Source organism: Narcine bancroftii, chromosome 7 (assembly GCF_036971445.1).
Source record: "Narcine bancroftii isolate sNarBan1 chromosome 7, sNarBan1.hap1, whole genome shotgun sequence".
Taxonomy (NCBI): Eukaryota; Metazoa; Chordata; class Chondrichthyes; order Torpediniformes; family Narcinidae; genus Narcine; species Narcine bancroftii.
Window position 1 is genome coordinate 192,021,688 of NC_091475.1, and position 27,495 is coordinate 192,049,182.

Sequence of the window (27,495 nt, forward strand, 5' to 3'; positions counted from 1 at the left end):
GTGTTTATTTATTGCTTTCTAATTTTAACTAACACAGAATCTACAGTAAAATTCATTAAAGATTATTGTCACAATTTTCTTCTTTGTATTTGGTTGGTGCTGAAAAAATCAGTAAACATGTTGTTCAAAGACTATCAATCAATTTCTTTAAAGAGAATGAATGCAATTTTGTTTTGGGTTGAATTTTGAGTCATTTTAAACATTTACCAACTTGAATGTGTATTTTAAATAGCTAGGAATGCTTTGAGATTTTTTTACCCTAAAAAAAATTCTCTTTGTACAGATAACCACACATAACTGGGGGGGGGGGGCAGATTATGAAACCTTAATGACATCAAAATTTCCCAGTAACCTCTCAAAAGAAGAAAATGATGTTGAATCAATATATATAACCATTGTAATAAAGCCTTGGCATAAAATTATTCTCTTATAATCATTCTAATGTAGCCAATTAAGTTCGTTATAAGTGATCCCTTTTGTGCTGGTAATTAAATTACAATTGATTGCATTTGTTCCGCATTCCAAAGCAAATGCACAGGCAAGGGGCTTCATCAGTTACACAATTATACTAAAGATTTGAAGTGTTACAATGTAATGATTGCAAGAAAATCAACCAATCATGAGAAATTCATCTTTTAGAAATAATACTGTCAGTGTTTAAAAGAATGCGTGTTATATATTTTAAAAAAATTTAAAACTTGAAAATGTTATTTTTTTATTTGTAATCCTTTAAAAATGCTCATTTTTAGAGAGAACTGATTGGGCACGTGTACGATGTGAATACTTGCAGATTGTTTCCATCTGGCATTGTTGTTCTCAGTGGAGGAATGGATGCTCGGTTAAAGATCTGGTCTGTTGAAGATGGAAATTGTTCTGTAACCTTAAGTGGACACAAAGGAGGTATGCAGAGCTAATAACAGGTTTTCTGTAAACACTGAAGAGCAAACCATTTGAGGAAAATGGATTCTGAAGAAAATTTTCCAATAAGATTATTGTAAACCTACTTCAGGTTTAGATTTTTGAATATTAGCTTCTTGAGTAAAATATTCCAGAAATTAAAAATCTTGATTATCCATGTTACAGTTTTCTTTGAAACTTGATGTTGGAAACAAATAAAAGCTGGTCAAATGGATAAAGTCAACTCAACATCCGTGTTTTCGACCTCACATTCATTCTATGATCTCTGTTCACAGATGCTGCTTGCCCTCTTGAGTATTTTCCAGCTTTATTGCAGCGTTCTCTTTATTCCACCTCCGCAGAAACACCACATCATCAAATGCTGTTCTAAAACAGATCAAAAATAAAATAAACAAACCCAAAATGGATTTGGGCTTATAACTTACAGTTTAAGCATCATCTTTTGAATTCTGGTCTCTTCCCCAAATTCATGAAAAAAAACAAACTGCAAACAGCTTACTTATTCAGAAGTAATTATTCAACTATTAAAATTTTGTTTCATTAGAATGTCCTTCCTATAAGCTAAACTGAACCTGCTAATTGCAAAGCTTTGAAGGTAGATATTACCCGAGATTAAAAAATATATGCCAAAAGGAGGATGAAAACCAAGAAACATAAGGTTTCACCTGAAAGAATGCTTATTTCCGAGCTTATTTCTTGAGACACGCCACACATTTTTTTTGTTGATTACATCCTTTTTCCTAGTTTTATTGACAATCTACAAAGTATGTATTTGTTCCCCTTACCCTCCCCCCATCCCTCCACCCTATGACCTTCCCACCTGGCTCCAACAGCCCATTATACCTCTTCTACTCTCCTAACCTAGGTTGCTCATACCTCACCCATGCCCCTCCTCTTTATACTGGTCTACATTTTCAGTCCTAATTCAGGACCTTGACCCGAAACATTGACTATTCCTCCACATCCACTGAAGCTGCTTGACCGACTGAGCTCCTCCCGCAGTTTGTTTTTTGCGCCATGCATTTGTCTCAGTCACTCACTGACAAAAGGCAAAGGAGGAAAAACCCAACACCCAACCCCAACCCACCAATTTTCCCCTGAAACCGCTGCAACCGTGTCTGCCTGTCCCGCATCGGGCTTGTCAGCCACAAACGAGCCTGCAGCTGACGTGGACATTTACCCCCTCCATAAATCTTCGTCCGCGAAGCCAAGCCAAAGAAAAGATTCAGAAACACAGCTGTTAAAAGTATCATACTTGTGGCTGTGAAAATTGATAAAATCAAAGAAAATAGATACTGATTGCTGGTAATTTCAACTTTAAAATTCTGTTGGAGATAAGAAATTTCTCAAGTCACTATGTGCTGCACCTACAAAATTGATAGTTACTCAATTTTGAAATTATTTTTCTTTATAAATTGTATTAGTGTGGAGAAAAATGCTTGATCATGGTGTGCCTCATTTTTTCTCAAACAGGAATTCTTGATACAGCAATTGTAGAACGTGGAAGAAATATTATTTCAAGCTCAAGGGATGGAACAGCAAGATTGTGGGACTGTGGCATGTCCACTTGTCTTGCTGTTCTGGCAGATTGTGGGACTCCAATTAATGGATGTTCAGTTGGGTTTGCTGAAAACACCTTGAATTTGGGTTCTCCTGATCATCAACCAAGTAAGTAAACTGTTAAGATAGGCTGTTGCAAGTTTCTCTAAAGCTTGAGTTTGTTCTGTACATTCTTGAAGTATACAGGCTGGGAAGATTGTTGTTTCATTCTCTAGTTGCACATAATACCATGCAATAAGTTAATGGTGAAAATGTAATAGTTATCATTTAATAGCGAGGATTGGTTGGGGAAAGGAAAATTTACTGTTTCTGTTCACTAGCTAATAAGTCATACTCTCCTGAGTTGAGCCAAACTTGATACAGACCATAGTGTAGCGGCCCGCCGCCGCAGCAATTGGGGTGGTGCTCTGGGCACTGAGCTCAACCAGGAGCCAGCAGACCGCGCAGCGGCACTGGCCCCAGCAAGCGAACCGGCGGTCATACGGCGAAGGCAGCATGGGGGCCAGCGTCCCCAACATGGCGCTGACTCTGCTGCAGAGCCAACAGCTTGGGGATAGCACGTGGGGAAGAAGGCATTGTAATGCAAGAAGGGGGCCTGTGCGCAGGAAACCCACTCTTGTTATGCAGGTGGTGATATCAGTTGATGGGCAAACGGCGGTGGGAATGCCAACAGTATAAAAGTTAGGCTTCAGCCCCAATAAAACAGAGCTATACCTCGCTACACCTGTGTGTGTCTTCCTTTGAGTAGCACGCGGCTACAATTGGTGACCCCAACAGTTTAGACGGTATTTAAACCGAACAATGAGCAAGACGGCAGCAGTCTATGCAGTTGCCCTGAAGCTGTCAACCTTCTGGACGAATCAGCCCCGCGCCTGGTTCGACCAGACTGAGGCATGGTTTGAGATCCAGCAGATCACAGCGGAGTGCACCTGGTACTACTATGTGGTTTACACCCTGGACCAGGACAAGGCGAGCTGGTTGGCAAATTTCATCCAGGGGCCCCTGTCGGAAGGCGCCTACACCACCTTCCAAGGGCTGCTTATTGAGAATTTTGGGCTCTTACGATGAGAGAGAGGGGCACATTTGCTTCACTTAGACAGGCTGAGGGACAGTCCCACATTGGCCCTGATGAACGATATGCTGACCCTCACTGGGAAGTATGAACCCTGCATAATGTTTGAGCAGGCGTTCCTAAAGCAATTGCCTGAAGACGTCCAACTGCTCCTGGCAGATGCCAACTTCAGTAGCCCCCAGAAAGTCACAGCATGAGCGGACATCTTGAGGAAGCGAAAGAGAGAGCATGCTCAGCATCCATGGGGCTCGTCACCAAACCCTGCAGCCAGACCTGGACATGGTGCCCAAGGCCACTGGGGGTTGGAAACCATGCGGCGACTACCGCCTGCTTAACAAGCCTCAACGTCAGATCGCTACCCCATGCCAAACATACAGGACGTTGCAGCCAACCTGCATGGGGCAATGATTTTCTCTAAAATGAACCTTGTATGGGGATATCATCAGATCCCCGGACACCCTAACGACATCCCCAACACTGCCATCATCACCCCATTCAGCTTGTTTGAATTCCTATGCATGCCGTTCGGGCTGAAGAATGCCGTGCAAACCTTCCAGCAGCTGATGGATGCGGTGGGCTGAAACCCGGATAGCACTTTTGTCTACCTTGACGGCATCCTGATAGTGAGAAAAGACCGGCAGGAACACTTGGTGCACCTCTGCAACCTCTACACCCGGCTGAGTGAGTTTGGACTGATGATAAACCCAGCCAAATGCCAGTTTGTGTTGGAGACCATCGACTTCCTGGGGCATAGGATAACGAAGGAAGGGGCCACACCACTACCCAGCAAGGTGGAGGCCATCCGAAAGTTTCCTAGGCCCAGCATGACCAATGGACTGCAGAAGTTTGTGGTGATGATCAACTTTAATCACAGATTCATCTCCTCAGTGGCCAGAATCATGTGGCCCTTATTCGCCCGCATGGCCGTCAAAGCCAAGGACATAACCTGGGACACAGAGTCGGCAGAGGCCTTCATAAAGGCCAAGGAAGCACTGGTGGGCACCGCTCTTTTGGCACACCTCAGGGCAGATGCTCCAACAGCCCTGATGGTGGATGCCCCAGAAACAGCTATCAGCGGAGTTCTGGAGCAGCAGATCGGAGGGAGCTGGCAGCTGCTGACTTCCTTCAGTCGGCAGCTACGACCTCCAGAACTCAAGTTCAGCGCTTTCAACAGGGAGCTACTGGCACTGTACCTAGCCACCCGCAACTTCCGATACTTCCTCGAGGGCAGGACTTTTATGGCCTTCAACCACAAAGCCCTGACCTTTACCCTGGCCAAAATCTGGGACCCTTGGTCAGCTCACCAACAACGTCATCTGTTGTATATTTCAGAGTACACCCCCCAGATGTGCATCACATCTCAGGTAAAGACAAGATGGTGGCAGACGCACTGTCCAGGCAGACCATCCATGCACTATTGAAGGGAGTGGATTTCGTGGCACTGGCAAAGGTGCAACAAGTCAAAGAGGAGATGCCCCAGTACAGCACAGCCATTTTGGAACTGCAACTCCAGGACATCTTGGTTGGCGTAGGTAACACCACCCTCCTGTGTGACATGCCAAACCTATCGCCCCCGCGGCTTGGAGACGACGGGTTTTCGATTCCATCCATGGGCTGGCTCACCCATCCATCAGGACCACGGCTCAGCTGGTGGCCAGCAAGTATATGTGGCACGGTCTCCAAAAACAAGTTAGTGAGTGGGCGAAGGTGCACACACAGTGCCAGACTGCCACACGGTGCAGTGGCACACCAAGACCCCACCGCAGCACTTCGCGCCCGCGGAGTGAAGGTTTGACAACGTCCACGTAGACATTGTGGGACCCCTACCAGTATCCTAGGGGTTCCGCTACCTGTTCATGATGGTCAACCACTTCACCAGGTGGCCAGAAGCAGTTCTGATGGGAGACATCTCCATGGCCTCATCTCCTCCTGGATAGCACGGTTTGGCATACCATCCCAGATCACATCGGACAGAGGGGCCCAATTCACCTCCAGCCTCTGGACCAACCTTGTGAGTCTATGGGGCACTCAGCTACACCAGACTACAGTCTATCACCCACATTCAAATGGTCTGGTGGAGCACTTCTACAAACACCTTGTCTGTACTCATGGCCAAACTCCAAGGACCCAACTGGGTGGATGAGCTACCATGGGCACTGTTGGGGATCCACACTGCGCCCAAGGAAGAGCTCAACACCTCTTCCACAGAACTTGTGTACTGAGCTCCACTGGTGGTCTCCGGGGAATTTGTACTATTCCCAGACAAGCAACCGGACAACACAGCAGCACTCCTCTGCAGGCTACGGGAATGAGATGGCAACCTGACCCTGACCCCACCGACCAGGCATGGGCAAGTGAGAACCAACATACCCAAAGACCTGCAGGACTGCAAGTATGTTTTCATCCACAGGGATCCACACCGTCCACCGCTACAGAGGCCGTATGAGGGTCCATTCTGGGTTGTAAGAAACAGCAATGCCACACTCGAATTGGAGGTTGGAAGCAAGACAGAGGTCTTCACTACGGACAGGTTGAAGCCGGCACACCTGGACCCGGCATGCCCCGTCGAGATGCTAGTACCACGCAAGAGAGGCAGACTTGACTGCCTTCGGGCATCGATGACAAAACCGCCAGTTCTGGGGTGGGCGGGGGAGTTCATGTAGCAGCACACTGCGGTGGCAATCAGGCCGGCGCTCAGAGTGACAAGCGCAACGAGGAGCCAGCAGACCACGCAGCGGCACTGGCCCCAGCAAGCGAACCGGCGGTCATACAGCAAAGGCAGTATGGGGGCCAGCATCCTTAATATGGCGCTGGCCCCCGCTGCACAGCCAGCAGCTTGGGGATAGCGTGAGGGGAAGAAGGCATTGTAATGCAAGAAGGGGGCCCGCATGCAGGAAACCCTCTATTGTTATGCGGGCAGTGACATCAGTTGATAGGGTAAACGATGGGAACACCAACAATACAAAAGCCGGGCTTCAACCCCAATAAAACACAGAGCTATACGTCGCTACACCTGTGTATGTTTTTTTGAGTAGCAGGTGGCTACAATAGTGTAGATAACATCTGTGCCAGGGAAGGTTTAATATTGTAAATACCAGTATTACATTAACTGCCTTGATAGTAACTCATAACCTCATTGCCTCACAATCTCAAAACATTTCAACATCCTGCTAGTTCATTTCCTGTATCCCAGCCCTCTTCTTCCCTATTTCCTTCCCTCCCATCCTTCTAGCTTCCCTCAATTCACCTCCCTTCCCTCTGCCTGAGATGTACAGATATTTGACAAGGATTTTGGTACTTCTCATCTATTGCTTTGGTGCACAATCATTTTTTAAAAATAATTCCTTTGAAGCATCTTGAGATAGTTTAATGCCCTCGATCTAAATGCAGCTTGTTGTACTTCATCACTTAAATAATGTTGCCACTCTTATGGTGTTTCCATATTTCTATCACTGAAGTTATGGCAGGCAAATAGGGTATTTCCTGCGAATATTCAGTCATTAGTTTCATGACATTTGTAGTTGGGGGTTGTAGTATTTATTTGTTACCAATAAGGTTTAATCTAAATTTGAAATTACTCTACATACTCGTGTAATAGTTGATACTATGTAAAAGTTGACTGCTCTGCTTTTGGCCCTGGCTGTCCTCCCAATGGAGCTTCTTACGCCCTAACCGCAGATTCTCGCATAGGCCCTGGCTGCCCACTCATCAAAGCTCCTGATGCTCCATACGCATACTCTCCTTAGGCTGTGGCTGCCCGCTCATCCATGCTCCTGACACACTGACTATGGACCCTCGCCTAGGCCCCAGCCACCTGCCCATTCTAGCTCCCGATGCACACATTTACCATGATCAAAGGTAGCATGCGTTTAATAGTCAACCCCCTAAATTGGTCCACAAAATTCTACAATTACATAATTATAATTAAACACTAGTTTGTTTTTGGAATATGATAGGTTCAGTTAAGTCTACAAAACACACCCCAGGGGTGAGATCTATTGTTGTAAGTCTGTTGTCTGTACCCTCAAACAAACTTCACACCTCAGGTAGCAGGAGACTTGTGAAGATGAGCAGGCATTCAAATTTGTTGACTTGATATTAGTTCCTGAGGTAGGAGATCATTTTCACTCCAATTCAGAAGTTCATAATTTCTAAAAAAGCAATGTAAGCTAACCTTTTACATTCTCCTTATTCTGCTTTTCTTTCAACATTGGTCAAACATTCAGGCAAATTCGCTAAGTTTGAACCTGAATTTTAAAAGAAATATTCAATATAACTGTCCTTATGCATTATTGTCAGTTGATATACAGCATCGCAAACCTATTTCTTCAGACAGGCTAAGACATATTCTATGAAAGATTCTTCTGAATCTAGTGGTTGATGCACTTGGCAGCTTTGCTTTGCCATGTTATCAAGCATTTGACAGTGTTACCCCCTTGATGCCATCTCTCTATATTGAAGGTGGGAGCTGTCAGAGAAAAAGAAGTTTCTATGTTATTTAGAAATCAGGACCATAAGTCTTGAAATTACATATGCAGAGAAAACGAGGCTTATTCAATGCAAAGAAAATGTCTCAGTTGCAAGATTAGATCCCTAAACACTAATAAAAATCCAGAAATCCAGTGTAATAGAGATTAACGATTTATTCCATTACCTTGGAGCAGTAGTCTTGAAGTTAAGTCTTTATTCATGGCTGTTTTTCAGCTTTACGTCTTTCTGGTTTGTCAGGGTTTATGGGGCTGTGTCAGCATTTCAAAAAGATGTTTATCACTGTTTCTAAGATTTGTAGATTGCCCTGTGTCCAATTCACCAGTGGCAACTATTAAAACTCCCATGATGTATCTTTTACATATGTGCGCACAGTTTGTCAATAGCAGTAAAAAAATCCTAAGTCTCAGTTTAGGTAAGATTTCAGGTGAAAGCACATCATCTTTCATCTCTTTCAGCCCATTTAAAGTGGATTCTGGAGCATGTATATATATGTCATTCAGCTCTTCAAGCCTCGTGCCATCCAAAATGATCAAGGCTGATCGTCCAGATTCAGTTCCCTGCTCCTCCTTTCCATGCCTCTTGATCCTGATAGCATTAAAAGCAATGTAGAATTTCTTGTTATAACTTCTTGAATATATTTAATTCTTTAGCTCAAATGTTTTCTGTGGTGGAAATTCTACAATTTCATCAGCATCTGGATGAGGAAATTTATCATCTCAGATTACTCCTTGTGCTTCAAATACAACCCTTGGTCCTGGATTCCGTAGTCTGTCCAGTTCTGTTAGAATTTTGTAGGTTTCTATGATGGACAGTAAAATTCTTGGTATCCAGCACTTATGGGGATTAGTATATGCCGGATATGTGTATTTTCTAGTTGCTTGAGACTTACTCGGACAATACCTAACTCATGGAGCTGCAATAAGAATAATAAACAGTTTAAAAGATGAAAGACAAAAATACTATGCTGTACTTACACTGAACAAACTTCACTTACATGAATGCATAAACCTTAAAAGCATTTTATTTTATTTTCAGTCACATTCTTTGAAAACATTTAACCATTGCTGCATCTGCAGGTTCCTCCCCTCCACAGAGCCATCCGAAAGATGAACAAAGATAATTAAAACCGCCTCCCCCAAGTTTACAGATGAAGCCTCTGTCCAGGGTGACTCTTACTAAGTGGTGATAAGGAGACACTTTAAGAGAGTCAGCCCAACGGTGAGCGGCATCAACCAGCTCTTCATCCTGGGCCACACCATCTTATTCGAACACAACTTTATTTAACAGCTTTTATGAGCAAAGCATGACCAAGGAAGGCATTCTGCTGGCTGAATATTTGCTTCCATCTTCACTAAAGTTTTATGTGTTATTTCAGAGAGCATTTACTTTTACAATTTTAAACATAAATATTTTTGCCTATTATTTTATTCTTATTTATTTTAATTTTTAAAGTTTATTTTATTCTGGTTTTTTTTTCTGGTTGCTTGAATTCCGGTTACTACGATCTTACAGTTCTTTATTTTTCTGAGCTCCAGCGAATATAAATTAATCAACCTAATTGTCTGTCCTGCCTTAGTAGAAAACTGGTGAAACTTTACATGAACATCCTTCCTCAGAAGAGACCAAAAGTGCACATAATATTCAAGAATGATCACATCAAGACATTCTATAATTTCAGTACTACACCCATGCTCTGATTCTTAAGTGCACTCATTGTGAAAATTAATGTACCATTTTCCGCCTTCACCACCTGCTGAACCAGTATGCTTACTTTCAGAGACTGGTATTCAGGTGTACCGAAGTTTTCTTGCACCTTCCCCTTTTCCAATCAGTTATCATTCAGATAATAATTTGCCTGAGCAAACAAAGAATTGCTGGGGGAACTCCAGCATCCATGGATAGAAATGGTCATTCAACATTTCAGGTCAGAACCCTTTATAAAGAAGCTGGGAGAGTGGCTCAGAGGTGATAGATAGAAGGTGCCAAAGGTGGAAAGACATATAGAGGAAGAGACCATTAGGAAGGGAGTGGAGAAAAGAGAGAGGGGGAAAATATATATGTTCAGCATTAGATAAAGAAGATATGGAAATATTTAAATTAAATGCGGGGGGGGGGGCATTGTCTAAAATTGGAAAAATCAATGTCATGCTGTCAGACTGTCTTGGAGGAATGTGATGTGTTGTTCTCCAAGTTCATGTTTGGTGTCACTCTGGCAATGGATGAATCCAAGCACACATATATGTGTAGAAGTGGCTGGGGAATTGAAAAGGTTTGCTGCAAGAGGCTCAACCTTAGACCCATAAACAGAGCACAAATGTTCGATGAAGTGGTAATGAAATTTGTGGTTGGTCTCCCTGATGTAGAGGAAGCCACACCAGGTACACCAAATACAGAAGATTGGGTTGAATGATGATCAAATAAAGCTCTGCCTCACCTGGAAGGCTGTTTATGGCCCTGGGAGGATGAGGCAAAGATGGAATCTCTTTACATGCACATCTTCCAACCTAATCCTCCTCTATGCATTCACCTCTTGACCCCCTTTGCTAGCTTAATTTCCCTTTTATATACTGGTAGTCCCCAACTTACAACCATAATGGGGATTGAAGAATTTCACACTATGAACCATACTAACCAAAATACACACAAACATTTCCCTTTTGAATATACACAGTGTCATTTTCTCCCCTTTTCCCCCCTCCCTTCCCTCCCTCCTTCACACTCAACGTTCAACATATATGATACATTAAACCCATTAAACAATGTCATCACACAATGAAAATAAACAAGAAAATTGTGTCATCTTTTACATACTGGGTCAGTTCATTTCGTCTTCTTCTCCTGTCATTTTAGGTGGTGGAGGTCCGCGGTAGGACTTCTCTGTTGTGTTCCATGTATAATCCCAAATTTGTTCGAATACTGTAATGTTATTTCTTAAATTATATGTTATTTTTTCCAATGGAATACATTTATTCATTTCTATGTACCATTGCTGTATTCTCAGGCTATCTTCTAATTTCCAGGTTGACATAATACATTTTTTTGCCACAGCTAAGGCTATCATAATAAATCTTTTTTGTGCTCCATCCAAATCGAGTCCAAGTTCTTTACTTCTTATATTACTTAGAAGAAAGATCTCTGGATTTTTTTGGTATGTTGCTTTTTGTGATTTTATTTAATACCTGATTTAGATCTTCCCAAAACTTTTCCACTTTCTCACATGCCCAAATTGCATGTACTGTTGTTCCCGTTTCCTTCTTACAGCGAAAACATTTATCTGATACTGTTGGGTCCCATTTATTTAACTTTTGGGGCGTGGTGTATAGCCTGTGCAACCAATTATATTGTATCATGCGTAACCTCGTGTTTATTGTATTTCTCATAGTTCCGGAGCATAGCTTTTCCTATGTTTCATTCTTTATCTTTATGTTTAGATCTTGTTCCCATTTTTGTTTGGGTTTACAGCTTGTTTCCTCGTTCTCTTTCTCTTGCAGTTTGATGTACATGTTTGTTATAAATCTTTTAATTATCATTGTGTCTGTAATCACATATTCAAAATTGCTTCCTTCTGGTGACCTCAGCCTGCTTCCCAATTTGTCCTTCAAGTAGGTTTTCAGTTGGTGGTATGCAAACATTGTACCATGAGTTATACCATATTAGCACTTCATTTGTTCAAAAGATAATAATTTATTTCCCGAAAAACAATTTTCTATTCTTTTGATCCCTTTTCTCTCCCATTCTCTAAAGGAAAGGTTATCTATTGTGAAGGGGATTAGTTGATTTTGCGTCAATATTAATTTTGGTAGTTGATAATTTGTTTTTTTTCCTTTCTACGTGAATCTTCTTCCAAATGTTGAGCAGATGGTGCAGTACTGGTGAATTCCCATGTTGCACCAGCTTTTCATCCCACTTATATAGTATATGTTCAGGTACCTTCTCCCCTATTTTATCTAGCTCTAATCTGGTCCAATCTGGTTTTTCCCTTGTTTGATAAAAATCTGATAGGTATCTTAATTGTGCTGCTCTATAATAATTCTTAAAGTTTGGTAGCTGTAAGCCCCCTTGTTTGTACCATTCTGTTAATTTATCTAGCACAATCCTTGGTTTCCCCCCTTTCCATAAGTATTTTCTTATTATTTTATTTAGCTCCGTGAAGAATTTCTCTGTTAGGTGAATTGATAACGATTGGAATAGGTATTGTATCCTTGGGAAGATATTAATTTTAATGCAATTTACCCTTCGTATCAGTGTTAGTGGTAAATCTTTCCAATGTTCTAAGTCGTCTTGTAATTTCTTCATTAATGGCTGATAATTTAATTTGTATAGATGGCCTAGATTATTATCTAGTTGAATACCTAGGTATCGGAGTGCTTGTGTTTGCCATTTAAATGGTGATTCTTTCTTAAACTTTGTGAAATCCGCATTATTCATTAGCATCGCTTCACTTTTATTTGCGTTAATCTTGTACCCCGATACTTCTCCATATTCCTTCAATTTTTTATGTAATTCTTTTATTGATAATTCTGGTTCTGTTAAGTATACTATGATGACATCTGCAAATAGACTGATTTTATATTCCTTCTCTTTTATTTTTATCCCTCTTATTTTATTTTCTGTTCTTATCAGTTCTGCCAATGGTTCTATAGCTGACGTGAACAGTGAGGGAGATAGTGGACATCCCTGCCTAGTTGACCTGGTTAATTTAAATTGGTTTGATATATATCCATTTACTGTCACCTTCGCCAATGGTCCCTTATATAATGCTTTAATCCAATTAATATATTTCTCTGGTAGGTTGAACCTCTGTAGTACTTCGAATAAATAATTCCATTCTACTCCGTCAAAGGCTTTCTCTGCGTCTAAGGCAACCACCACTGTTGGGGTCTTGTTTCTTATACTGCATGGATTAAGTTAATGAACTTACAGATATTGTCCGTTGTTCATCTTTTCTTAATAAATCCAGTTTGATCTAGTTTTACTATTTTTGGTACACAGTCAGTCAATCTGTTTGGTAATAGTTTAGCTATTATCTTATAATCTGTGTTGAGTAGAGATATTGGTCTATACGATGCTGGTGTTAGTGGATCTTTCCCCCTCTTTGGTATTACTGTAATTATTGCTGTTTTGCATAAATCTGGTATGTTTTGTGTTTCTTCAATCTGGTTCATTACTTCCAGGAGAGGAGGAATTAATAAGTCTTTAAATGTTTTATAGAATTCTATTGGGAGTCCATCCTCTCCTGGCATTTTATTGTTCGGTAGTTTTTTAAATATATCCTGTATTTCCTCTATTTCAAATGATTTTATTAATTTGTTTTGCTCCTCTACTTGCAATTTCGATAGTTCAATTTTAGCTAAAAACTCATCTATTTTGTCTTCTTTCCCTTCGTTCTCAGTTCGATATAATTGCTCGTAGAATTTTCATTGATCTCTGTTGGATTATATGTCATTTGTTTGTCCTTTTTCCTTGATGCCAATACTGTTCTTTTAGTTTGTTCTGTCTTCAGCTGCCAAGCTAGTATTTTGTGCGTTTTTTCTCCTAGCTCATAATACTTCTGTTTTGTCTTCATTATGTTCTTCTCCACCTTGTATGTTTGTAGTGTTTCATATATTTTTTTGTCCGCCAATTCTCTTCTTTTTGTTGTATCTTCCCTTGTTGCTAATTCTTTTTCTGTACTTGCTATTTCCTTTCCCAGCTGTTCTATTTCCCGATTGTAGTCCTTCTTCATCTTAGTTACATACCTTATTATCTGCCCTCTGATAAACTCTTTCATTGTATAAATTTATAGTATAAATTTATCTTTCACTGATTCTGTATTTATTTCAAAGTACATTTTAATTTGTCGCTCAATCAATTCTCTAAAATCCTGTCTTTTAAGTAGCATGGAGTTTAATCTCCATCTATACATTCTCGGTGGGATGTCCTCCAGCTCTATTGCTAATAACAGGGGTGAGTGATCCGATAAAAATCTAGCTTTATATTCCGTTTTTCTAACTCTCCCTTGGATGTGGGCTGACAATAGGAACAGGTCTATCCTTGAGTATGTTTTATGTCTAACCAAATAATATGAGTATTCCTTCTCCTTTGGGTGTTGTCTCCTCCATATATCCAAAAGTTGCATTTCCTGCATCGATTTAACCATAAATTTGGTTACTTTGATCTTTCTGCTAGCGTTTTGTCCAACTTTGAGTCCAAATTAAGGTTAAAGTCCCCTCCTATCAGTATATTCCCCTGCATATCTGCAATCTTCAAAAAGATATCTTGCATAAATTTTTGATCCTCTTCATTAGGTACATATACATTGAGCAAATTCCAAAATTCTGAATATATCTGACAGTTTATCATTCCATACCTCCCTGCTGGATCTATTATTTCCTCCTCTATTTTGATTGGTACATTTTTATTGATTAATATAGCTAATCCTCTGGCTTTTGAATTATACGATGCTGCCGTTACGTGTCCTACCCAGTCTCTCCTTAATTTCTTGTGTTCCACTTCAGTTAGATGTGTTTCCTGCACGAATGCTATATCAATTTTTTCTTTCTTCAGTAAATTTAACAGCCTCTTCCTTTTGATTTGGTTAGGTATTTCGTTAATATTTATAGTCATATAGTTCAACATGGCCATTTCTTACTTTGTAATTAAATCTTTTTTCATTGTACACTTGACAATAACAACTTAAAGTTTCCTGAATTTATCAATCAACCTTAGTGAATCTTTCCATATTCTGGTCCACGCTTATCTTGCTGTCAGCATTCTGGGATCCACGGGCTGGGCGTGGCCATCTTGATTCCTGTGCGCGTGCACGAATCTTCGGTTGACGATTGTGCATGCCTTCAGTGGGTTTGCATGTTGGAGTTCAGTTGGCGCATGCACGAGAATTAAGTGCCCTGAATTCGTGTTCTTAACTCTCGCGCATGCACCAACCAAACTCCAGGATGCGAACTTACCGAAGACTTGCACATTCACATAGGAATTAAGGTGGCTGCATCCAGCACTGACACCCCGGAATGCCAACTAACAAGGTAAGTTTATACATTTTGGCTCTTACATGCCCTTTATCTCTTTACCGCACGGATGGCAGTCTCTTCAATCTGAGGTGCCTGCAAGCTCACACCAAGACACAAGAGAAACTTGTCCGTGAACTACTCTTTGCAGACGATGCCGCTTTAGTTGCCCATTCAGAGCCAGCTCTTCAGCGCTTGACGTCCTGCTTTGCGGAAACTGCCAAAATGTTTGGCCTGGAAGTCAGCCTGAAGAAAACTGAGGTCCTCCAACAGCCAGCTCCCCACCATGACTACCAGCCCCCCCACATCTCCATCGGGCACACAAAACTCAAAACGGTCAACCAGTTTACCTATCTCGGCTGCACCATTTCATCAGATGCAAGGATCGACAATGAGATAGACAACAGACTCGCCAAGGCAAATAGCGCCTTTGGAAGACTACACAAAAGAGTCTGGAAAAACAACCAACTGAAAAACCTCACAAAGATAAGCGTATACAGAGCCGTTGTCATTACCCACACTCCTGTTCGGCTCCGAATCATGGGTCCTCTACCGGCATCACCTACGGCTCCTAGAACGCTTCCACCAGCGTTGTCTCCGCTCCATCCTCAACATCCATTGGAGTGCTTTCATCCCTAACGTCAAAGTACTCGAGATGGCAGAGGTCGACAGCATCGAGTCCACGCTGCTGAAGATCCAGCTGCGCTGGGTGGGTCACGTCTCCAGAATGGAGGACCATTGCCTTTCCAAGATCATGTTATATGGCGAGCTCTCCACTGGCCACCGTGACAGAGGTGCACCAAAGAAAAGGTACAAGGACTGCCTAAAGAAATCTTTTGGTGCCTGCCACATTGACCACCGCCAGTGGGCTGATATCGCCTCAAACCGTGCATCTTGGCGCCTCACAGTTTGGCGGGCAGCAACCTCCTTTGAAGAAGACCGCAGAGCCCACCTCACTGACAAAAGGCAAAGGAGGAAAAACCCAACACCAAACCCCAACCAACCAATTTTCCCCTGCAACCGTGTCTGCCTGTCCCGCGTCGGACTTGTCAGCCACAAACGAGCCTGCAGCTGGCGTGGACTTTTACCCCCTCCATAAATCTTCATCCGCGAAGCCAAGCCAAAGAAGAGATGGTGAAATATAGCGTAAACCATGTAAATGTTTTAATATTTTCTTTAATTTGGTCGTACGTGCGGATGGTTGATAAGTCGGGGACTACCTATATGTAATATCCTTTATATCTTCATTTCAATGAAGGGTCATGACCTGAAATGTTGCTGAACATTATGAATATAAGCCTCTGTTCCTCTACTGACCTGTCTCTTTATTTGAATAATGTAGTGATCAAAATTGCACTCAGTGTACCAACTATGGCCTAAGCAATGTTTAATAATGTTGAACTATAGGATCACTGTTCTGGTATTTAAGGCCTTGACTAATGAAGGCCAGTATCCCATTTGTCTTCTTTCTTAACCATGTTATCTACCTGTACTGCCGCCTTAAAGGATCTTTTGGATGGTGTGCCAGTGATGGTAGAAGTCAATATTTAATTTGGTTGATATTTTCTGACCTCCTGGGTAGCTTTATCCAAGATGTTATTTTCCTTTTTAAGTAGCCTCGAAGTTGCACTAATTCTTGGCAAGTTGAGAGGATTTGAGATATTATTCAAAATGCTAATGAATTTCATATATTTTCATGTAAAGTAGAAAAATAGCGAAACTGTGTGAAGAAATTAAATACTGGTATATTTTTACTGATCAGTTAATGATTTTCAAATTACATTGTAATAATCTTTCAAGATAAAATGCCTAGCATCTATTTTACAAATGCACCGATGTTCAATGCAATAATCCCCCAGAGCACTGTATATATTTTTTAATAAACTATGTACTTATCAGGTGAACGTGAAATTGGAACTGAGGGAAAATTGTTACTTCTAGCCCGTGAAGATAGAAAACTGCAAAGTATCGGACTCCTCAGCAGGAAACCAGTAAGTGCATTTTATTTGCCTGCAGGTCGTTGAAAGTTTTCTAAAGATATTAATTGTAAGAACACAGGAGCTAATATTCTCGCAGTAAATAACAATAATGATGAAATCACCTGATTTTTGAGACTTCATTTATATATTTGATTACTGAGAACATCATTAACATTTTTGTAAACTGTTTAAGAAATTTTCTTTAACCTTCTCATAAGAATTGGGAATCCATCCACTCCAGGCGTTTTATTGTTCGGCAGCTTTTTTAATATATCCTGTACTTCCTCTATTTCAAATGGTTTTATCAGTTTGCTTTGTTCCTCTTCTTGCAAATTCGGCAGTTCAATTTTAGCTAAAAATTCTTCTATTTTATCATCTTTCCCCTTGTTCTCAGTTTGGTATAATTGTTCATAAAATTCCTTAAAGTTCTCATTAATCTCTATTGGGTTATATGTAATTTGTTTGTCCTTTTCCCTTGATGCCAATACAGTTCTTTTAGCTTGTTCTGTTTTAAGTTGCCAGGCTAATATTTTGTGTTTTTTCTCCCAGTTCGTAATACTTTTGCTTTATTTTCATTCTGTTCTTCTCCACCTTGTATGTTTGTAATGTTTCGTATTTTATTTTTTTGTCCCCCAATTCTCTCCTTTTTGTTATATCATCCCTTTTTACTTGTTCCTTTTCTGTACTTACTATCTCCCTTTCCAACTGTTCTATTTTCCAATTGTAGTCCTTTTTCATCTTAGTTACATAACTTATTATCTGCCCTCTAATGAAGGCTTTCATTGCATCCCATAATATAAATAGTCTTTCACTGATTCTGTATTTATTTCAAAATATGTTTTAATTTGACATTCAATAAACTCTCTAAATTCCTGCATTTTAAGTAGCATGGAGTTTAACCTCCATTTCCTCCAGTTCTATTGCTAATAACAGGGGTGAATGATCAGATAATAATCTAGCTTTATATTCTGTTTTCCTAACTCTCCCTTTAATATGGGTTGACAACAAAAACATATCAATCCATGAGTATGTTTTATGCCTACTTGAATAATATGAGTATTCCTTCTCTCTTGGGTGCTTGCCTCCTCCATATATCCATAAGTTTCATTTCCTGCATTGATTTAACCATAAATTTGGCCACTTTATTCTTTTTGCTAGTCTTTTGTCCAGTTTTATCCAACATTGGATCCAAATTAAGGTTAAAATCCCCTCCTATCAATATATTTCCCTGCATATCTACAATTTTCAAAAAAATATCTTGCATAAACTTTTGATCCTCTTCATTAGGTGCATATATATTGAGCAAATTCCAAAATTCTGAATATATCTGACATTTTATCATTACATACCTCCCTGCTGGATCTATTATTTCCTCCTCTATTTTGATTGGTACATTTTTATTAATTAATATAGCTACACCTCTAGCTTTTGAATTATGTGATGCTGCCGCTACGTGCCCTACCCAGTCTCTCTTTAATTTGTTATGTTCCACTTCAGTTAGATGCTTTTCCTGCACAAATGCTATATCTATTTTTTTTCTTTTTTTCTTTTTTCAGTAAATTTAATAGCCTCTTCCTTTTAATTTGGTTATGTATTCCATTAATGTTTATAGTCATATAGTTCAATGTGGCCATCTCATATCCTGTTTACACCTCATTTCCGCATCCTCACCACCACCATCCCCCTTTTCCCCATTTTCATCTCTCAGTTTTCCCTTTTTAAACTCAATGTATGACAACACATTTAAAACATAAAGTACTCCAACAACTCCCACATCCAATATTGCCTTAACCCCAAATACTCCCCCCCTACCCCGAGTTTCCCCTTATCCCGTGGCACAACTCCCCTTTCCATTTGGATTTGATCCTGCTCGCAAGCGTCAACTGATTTCACAGTGACGGTTATTCTCTCTCCTCCCCTCCCCAAGAAAACACTTTTTTTTACACATATAACAAAGTTCTCCCTTTTTTCCCCTTACTTCCTTCCCTTCTCTTTCCCTTCTTTAGTTCTTTACATATACATTGTTTTTACATTTTTATATATACTTTATCGCCGTTGTTTATTCTTATTACATTTCTTCATCTCTCCTTCTGTTCTGCAAACGTTCTGCAAATTCTTGTGCTTCCTCCGGATCCAAGAACAGTCTGTTTTGCTCCCTGGGGTTAAATATTTTAAACACAGCTGGATGTCTTAACATAAATTTATAACCTTTTTTCCATAGGATCGATTTTGCTGTATTAAACTCCTTCCTCTTCTTTAAGAGTTCAAAACTTATGTCTGGGTAAAAAAATATTTTTTGACCCTTGTATTCCAGTGGTTTATTGTCTTCTCTAATTTTATTCCTTGCCCGCTCCAGTATATTTTTTCTTGTTGTATATCTCAAAAATTTTACTAAAATGGATCTTGGTTTTTGATGTGTCTGTGGTTTCAGAGCTAGTGTTCTGTGTGCCCTTTCTATTTCCATTCCTTCTTGCATTTCTGTCATTCCCAGGACCTTTGCGATCCATTCTTTTATAAATTCCTTCATATCTGTGGCTTCTTCATCTTCCTTAAGGCCCACTATTTTTATGTTGTTTCGCCTACTATAATTTTCCAACATATCAATTTTCTGTGCTAACAACTCTCGTTCTCTAATTTTTTTAATCACTTTCTTCCAATTTTCCTCTTAAATTGTTTACTTCCATTTCTTTAGCCATTTCTCATTCTTCCACATTTTCTACTCTTTTCCCTACTTCTGTCATGACTAGTTCTAATCTTTGCATTTTATCTTCTGTTTTTTTTACATTTTTCCTTTAATTGCACTAAATTCTAATGACAACCATTCTTTTAATGCTCTCACCTGTTCTTCAAAAAAAGCTTTATCTATATTCTGTCCATCTGTTTTACCTTCTATTTCTCTGTGAAAACCTTGGTCTTCTTCCTCTTCTTCTGTGTCTGTACCTGTGTTTGTGTCTTCTTCTTCTCTTCTTTGTATCTGTGTCTCTACTGATTTTTCTGATGAGTTGCTTTGTCAGGTCTCTTCTTGGTTGGCTTCTTGCTCTTGGTCTTCTTCTGAGCTGCTCATCTGTTGAGCCTCCTGCTGCTGCTCTCTTGCCGTTCACCCCGTGGACTTTCTTTCTAACCTAGTACTTCACTCCCTCTCCTGCTGCTTTCCTCATCTTCCAGCTGAGAGCCCTGGTGTCAGGCGTCCCTCAGCTGGTTATGCCATGGTTGCCTGCTCCTCAGCTGAGACCCCCTCCCGTCGGTGTTTTCTTTTACCTTAGATTGCGCACTGCTCATGCGTGACTCCTCGCACATGCGCAGTTGCGCACTTTTGTTTGGGTCAGAGAGCCATTTTTGCAGTCCACCGTTCGGGTGGTCGCGACTCCGCAGGGCCGACACCAACCTCAGAGATCGGGCACTCTTTGCCACCATGGCTCCCTGTTCCTTCGTGCAGGAAAGGCCTTCTTCTTTCTTTTCCAGTGTCTTTTCTTCTTTTTTTCCTGTTGTTTTTACTTTTTACTTAATTAGGTGCCATCTTCTTTCTCTTCTATGCAACTTTATCTTTTATATTTAGTGAACTTTGTCTTGTCTTTTTTTCTTCATTTCTGGAGAGGGCTGGTTTTACCCTACAGGCCCCTACTCCATCACGTGACTCCTCTGAAGAAGCCAACTAAACTTGACTGCTTCACAGGGAAGGGGGTCTGTAAACTTTGAGGGGACTATAGCCAAAAAAGGTTGAGAATGATTGATGTAGACCAGAGAGTGACCTCCACCACTCCTCGAGAAGTCTATAATCAGCTCTTTGTGTTATTGTAGAAGTGAAAATTTGCTTCTTTCTCTTATTTTTAATGAGTGCCAGACAATGCTTAAGATCACAAAATAAAGGGACAGAAGCAGGCCACTAGGCCCATCGAGTCTGTTCCTTGACTCTACACTAAGCTAAACTATGCTCACACCTAGTTCCAATTTCCAGCCTTTTCCTCATATCCCTTGATACCCTTACTAATGAGATACTTATCCATTGTGCCGGCGCACAGCTTAATGGCGAACTGGCCCCGTTTGTATCGCCACATGGCAGGGCAGCCATTAGGAGATGGAGATGGCGTCATCAGGGGTTTCTTCTTGACTCCAGCATCCTTTCCAGCGCGCACCCTGGGCAGCGATTATGACGTCACAATACACCAAGTGACTGAGCTCATGCTGCCCTTAAAGGGGCGCGCTGAATTTGAATAAAAACAGTTGTTAATGACCATTGGTGTGGTGGCAGTGATTTACTTCAGCTCCTTAGATCGCCACACCATTTCCTTTTTAAATACTCCCAGTGATCTGCTTTGTGCATCAGTGAGTTCCACAGATCTACGACCCTCTGACTAAAGAAGTTCTTCCTCCTCTCTTTTTGAATTGGATAACTTCTAATTTTAAGACTATGAGCCCTTGTCCTCGATTCACCCATCAAGGGAAACATCTTATCTGGATTCACTCTATCATAACTTTTCAATATTTGAAATGTCTATATGAGATCCACCCTCTTTCTCCTACACTCCATTGAATACAACCCAAGAGCTGCCAAACGTTCCTCATACGCAAGCCCATGCATTCCAGGAATCATCCTAGTAAATCTCCTCTACACCTTCTCCAATAATATCACACCCTTTCTAAGATAGGGGGGACAAAAATGTGCACAATACTCCAAATGGGGTCTCACCAGTCCCCAAAGAGTCTCATAAACATCTCTCTACTCTTATACACTATTCATCTTGAAATGAATGCTAGCATAGCATTCGCCTTCTTCACTACCAATCCCACCTGGTCATTAACTTTTAGCTGACTCTGCACAAGGATGCCCACGTCTCTTTTCACCTCCGAGGATTGAACTTTTTACCCGTCCAAATAATACTCTGCCTGTTTATTTCCATTGCCAAAATGTAGAACCGAACACTTCTCAACATTGTACTTCATCTGCCATATTTTTGCCCTGTCTCCCAATCGTTCTATATCCCTCTGCAATTTTACGGTTTCTTCAAAACTTCCTGCTCCACCACTTATCGTAGTGCTATCTGCAAATTTGGCCACAAAACTATTCATTCCACAATCCAAATCGTTATTATAAATTGTAAATAGCACCGGCTCCAAGACCGACCCCTGCGGAACAACACTTGTTACAGGTAGCCATCCTGAATGTGATCCCTTCATTTCAACCCTTTGCTTTCTGCCTATCAGCCAATTTTCTATCCAGTCTAATAGCATCCTTGTAACTCCATGGACCCTCATCTTAATTAGCAGCCTAACATGTGGCACCTTATCGGAAGCCTTTTGAAAATCCAAATATGTAACATCCACAACCTCCCCTTTGTCTTTCCTACCTAAGATTTCTTCAAAAAACTCTAATAGGCTCATGGCGACTCTTTGTTTGCCTGACAGCAGATACAAATTAAAGTCATTGTGTATGCTACATTTTTGATGTATTTTTACATGACAAAGGAACCTTGAACATTGAACCTTGAGTGTGACATTTCATAATGTAGCAATTTCTTCAGGAATTGATTCCATGAACTATGTTGGAACATGTGTGGGGAGTGTAAATGAGTGCCCAACAATTACAAAATAAAAAGGAAAAAGAGTAAAAAAGAAAGTGATGTTTTTTTTTTTGAAGCAATTTCATGAGACCAAATTTGGCTTTGAACTGGTGTTGAATGCCTCTGTAACATCTATTTCTGGATTTCTTTGAAAATTCAGGAATAATGGCTTAAAGTGTGTATAATTTCAGTAAATTGCAGTAAAATCTGATATAATTTTCCATCTTGAATTTCCAGATATTTATGTTTGAGGGATCCGATGCTTTCAACTGTTGTACTTTCTTTTCAAGTACATATATCCTTGCAGGAACACATGATGGCAACATTTATCAGTTGGATGTCCGAAACACTAAGTAAGTGTACTGTATAACAGTTTGATAAATTAAACTGGTTATTGACCGGATGTTCCTTCTCATCAGCATAAGATACTTTTATTGATAAGAGCAATAATACATTTTCTTTCTTTGGCTTGGCTTCGCGGACGAAGATTTATGGAGGGGTAATGTCCACGTCAGCTGCAGGCTCGTTTGTGGCTGACAAGTCCGATGCGGGACAGGCAGACACGGTTGCAGCGGTTGCAAGGGAAAATTGGTGGGTTGGGGTTGGGTGTTGGGTTTTTCCTCCTTTGTCTTTTGTCAGTGAGGTGGGCTCTGCGGTCTTCTTCCCACCGAACTGTGAGGCGCCAAGATGCACGGTTGGAGGCGAGATCAGCCCATTGGCGGTGGTTAGTGTGGCAGGCACCAAGAGATTTCTTTAAGCAGTCCTTGTACCTCTTCTTTGGTGCACCTCTGTCTTGGTGGCCAGTGGAGAGCTCGCCATAGAACACGATCAAACATGTTCAAAGTGTGAAAGAAAAATCACGAGCCTTATTGAATGCCCCTCTTGCCCATATCATTTAAAAGTATTAATGAAAATATCTGCAATTCAATAAAGGTAATTTGTGATGACAGAATGCCATTCTATAAGAAAATATTGCATGAATCTAGGGAGAAGAGGCAATTACAAGAAAGTTTGGACAAGTAAGAAGAGATCTTTAAGGATGAAAATGAATCAGATGTGTAGTTCAAATAGGAGCACAGAGTCAACTGAAGGCTCTGCTACCAACTAATGGAGCATGAGGAAGAAACTGATTATTGAAGAGTTACAAGAGTAAATAAGAGAGTTTAAGATAGAATCTTCAGTGTCATTGTAAAGCAGAGAAGAGTTGTTGGATGTGCATTCAGATGGGTGTGAATGCATCTGTGCAAGGATAATCCCATGGGGCTAGACAGCCAAGAACTTGTATAGTCAGCAAAGGATAAAACTCAGATTGCTGAGTTTTATTCACACACTTTAATTGTTTTAATGGATGTGAGAAGAATGAAAATTGAACTGTGAGTTTCACTAAAGATGGATATGATGTTGGAATAGTTGCGCGTGAGACAGGTTATAGAAATTGGACGAGCAGAGGAACATTTCTCATATAAATAAAACCATAAACGATGTCTGGAAGTATAAGGGCCTGGAAGTGGAACTTAACAGTCAAAAGTTTAAATTCACAACTTTACACAAAAAAGCTGTTTTTGCTAGAATATGCCACATTTTCTGAATGTATGTGTATGACAGACAGTGTTAAGAGCTTTCAATATGTTTTTATTTTTGCAGAACTCCCATACAGATAATCCATCGATCAGGTGCTCCGGTGCTTTCCTTGTTTCCCTGTAGAGAAGGCTTTATGGCAAGCCACAGTAAGCCATTCATGTTTTTTACACTAGCTGAGCCAAAATACCTGATTGTGTTATGTAGTGTTCCATAGTACTATGGTCATTAAAAAAAACCTTATCTGGTTTACTAGTCCTTTTGGTGTGGGGTCTGCTTCCCCTTCCATTATAGTATGTGACTCCAGAGCCATCAATGCACTTGACTTTTAGCTGCCTTGTGAAATTATTTATCAAACCACCTAATTCAAGTGGCATCAGGAAATGTCAAAAATGGTGGCCTTGTTAATGACATCCAGATTGCCAATTTTTAAAAATATTTTCAGCCCACAAGCCCGTTTTGCCATTCAGATTACCATGTCTGATTTGGTGTTTGGCCTTAATTCTACTTTCCTGTCTGGTCTTCATAATCATGAGATCCAAAAATCTATTTATCCTACAAAAACAAAGTTCTTTCCTATGAATGGCATGGCGCTACATTTCATTGGAAAAATTAAAAATATCCATTTTTAGACAAGTCTCTTTTTCCCCTTCTATTTAAGTTTCCAGGTTGCTTGTACTGGACAACCATATCATTGCTGCTCTGTGACACACAGGAGGCAGAATATGAACAATGGACTGAATTTTTTTCAACGGTGGTAATGTGTTACATAAAATAACAAAGAAATTTCACACATTCTGCTATTTTGGAAAGTATATTTGGAAATCGATAAACAAACCAGGATTCATATTTCTTACTTTCTGCATATTTCTGTTGAGAATGAATGTCTTGCACTCACGTAAACCACCTCCAACTTTTATATTTTATTGTCATTCAATTATTAGACATTTTTGTTTTGTTACTTCATTCTGTAATCAGCATCTTTAGTGGCTGGAGAAAATAAGTTGAACAAGAACTGGGCAACAGAAATACTCATTTTTTTCAGTGTCTACATATTAGAGATTTTTTAATGATCTCAATTACATACATTTTCTAAAAGGACCGATAAGAATTTATTTGATGCAGTTTTTAATTTACAACCTTTCTATATCTAACATTTATGATATGTTGTTTGGAACAAGAGAGGTTCCCTCAGATAGAATTTTAAAAGCCTGAGAACAAGACCTACAGCTTTTAATTTCTGAAGAAACTTGGAGTGTAATTTTCAAATTGGTTAATACCTCATCTTTAAGTGTCTGCCACTCTCTCCTATAAATATTCAAAGTCAAACTATCTCATTTTTATACAGAGGTATCTCCTTGTTGTGATAAATGCAGCAATGGAGATGCTTCATTAATTCATATGTTTTGGACATGTCAGAGTCTTGAGAGATATTGGAATGAAGTATTTCAAACTTTCTCTGTACTTTTTTAAAGTTAATTTTAAACCTAATCCCTTAACTATTTTATTTGGTATTGTTGTCTTACGTCTGGGCGGGCACTGTTGCTTCGATGGAGGGACATTGCCCTGCCTTAATGCTTAAAAGCTATATGAAGTCATGTTTAAATTTAGAGAAGATTAGATGCTCAATTCCTGATTTGAATTCAAATTTTCAAACACTGTGGGGACCCTTTTTGAATTACTTTCATAATCTTTGATTTGATATGAAGGTAGAATGTGTTGACTAATGAGGTAATTTATCATTCTGATAAGACTTTTTTTAGCCAAACAGCTTCTTTCTTGGTAGTGGGTTTCGATTTTATTTTTTTACAATAAAATATTAAAATGTAGGGTACCTTGGATGAAATTTATATGATTTAAGCGTAAAGTATTTTTCTGACTTTTAACATAGATTCTTATGTACTGGGCATTAAAATATTTTAAATCGTTTGGTAGAAAACAGGTACAGAGCAAGTAATTAGCTCTACTTAAACTGTTTCAACCCAAATGACAAGCAAACATTTGAAGATAGCTCATCCATATTGTCATCTACCTTATTCTTTCAGGTGATGGAAGTTGTTATGTTATTCAGCAGGATCAAGATTATGTCATTGAATTTACAGGGCCTGATTGTGACCCCATTTATAAGGTACAGTATCTATATTTGATTGTTAACATTATGCATGAACATAATGAAAAATTAATTTCTCTGTGAGCTACATTTTCCATTCATGAGTATGAATGGTTGGAAAATCTGATCAGTGTTCTCAATAATGCATTAAATAGATAAATTATCCGAAATGGTCAGGACTGGGCCTATGTTTGGATAAACGTTTTTTCCGGATAACTGCTTATTTTTTTAAAAACAGCCAAGTCGCAACAGCAAATCACTTGCATCACTGTTTCAATGACAACAAACGAGGGAAGGCTTTTTAAGCATTAAAATAATGTTTAATTCTCACCCAAAAAATGCTGACTGCAACACTGCTGCCAATCACGAGACCTCCCAACCGCCACCGCCGCCGATCCCTGTCACATCCCACCACTGCCACTGATCCCGGGGTGGCTTCACTGACAAGTCGGTGTGCTCCTGTCTCCCCAGTCACCAAAGCTCCCGACTCCTGAGTCCCAACTCCGAATCCTCCCCATGACCTACTGCACAGGCACATTAGGGAGTCTGGTGTGTGGTAGTAGGCTGAGGGAAGGGTTCATTGTCAGCAATGGGAGCTGAGAGAAGGGGAGGAGAGGGAACACCACTGAGCCCAAGGTCCCGCTCCTGCCCGGGAGGACACTTTCCTTGATGACACCAGAACAAGGGATTCTTCTGACTGCTTGTGGCTGGTAGACAATGGCATGCAGTTTGGAGAGGAAAGACAATAGGGGAATGTAAAGAAGAAATAGAAAGAGAGAGGGGAGAGAGTTACCTGAAACAAAGACAATTGTCATTCTAATTTCATGTCGAGTGATTTTTTTTCAACCTGTGAGGCCAGTTCGGATAAATGAGGATTTTGGAGAATCCAATTTCAGATCATCGGAGTTGTACTGTATAGCATTAAGTATAGCGTTACAATTAGTACAATTAAAGGAAATGTTCTCATAAAGTCTTGTCAGAAGAGGTAAAATGCAGGATTCTGTGAACACCGTGGTTAAGTGAAAAAACACAAATGCTGGAGAAACTCAGCAGGTCAAACAGTGCCTTTATGTAGCAAACTAAAGGTACATCACCAAAATTTCGGGCTTGAGCCCTTCATCTAGGTGTAGGGAAACATGAGAGAGGTTTTTTGAGGTTTTTTGTTCGGATGAAGGGCTCAAGCCCAAAACTTTGGTGATGTATCTTTACCTTTGCCTCAAAAAGG

The 27,495-nt window shown here is 40.2% G+C and overlaps 1 protein-coding gene and 1 long non-coding RNA gene across 5 annotated transcripts in view; one reads left to right on the forward strand and one right to left on the reverse strand.

Moving 5' to 3' along the window:
• LOC138739535 (proteasomal ATPase-associated factor 1-like) overlaps positions 1-27,495 on the forward strand; it is a 52,543-nt gene that overhangs the window by 22,561 nt on the left and 2,487 nt on the right. For all 3 annotated transcript variants that reach the window (XM_069891808.1, XM_069891809.1, XM_069891810.1), the window contains 6 exons: positions 750-900; positions 2,392-2,586; positions 16,945-17,036; positions 22,820-22,935; positions 24,227-24,309; positions 26,206-26,288. In XM_069891808.1, the coding sequence (XP_069747909.1) occupies positions 750-900; positions 2,392-2,586; positions 16,945-17,036; positions 22,820-22,935; positions 24,227-24,309; positions 26,206-26,288 (720 nt within the window). The remainder of the gene's footprint in view (positions 1-749; positions 901-2,391; positions 2,587-16,944; positions 17,037-22,819; positions 22,936-24,226; positions 24,310-26,205; positions 26,289-27,495) is intronic.
• Positions 6-21,147, reverse strand: LOC138739536 (uncharacterized). 2 transcript variants are annotated; one of them, XR_011342308.1, is made up of 5 exons: positions 16,533-21,147; positions 10,853-10,957; positions 8,205-8,954; positions 7,725-7,797; positions 6-1,284 (listed from the first exon to the last, which is right to left on the reverse strand). It is a non-coding gene; the product is annotated as an uncharacterized lncRNA (long non-coding RNA). The 2 variants fall into 2 exon arrangements; XR_011342307.1 differs by lacking the exon at positions 7,725-7,797 and having other exon boundaries at positions 8-1,284.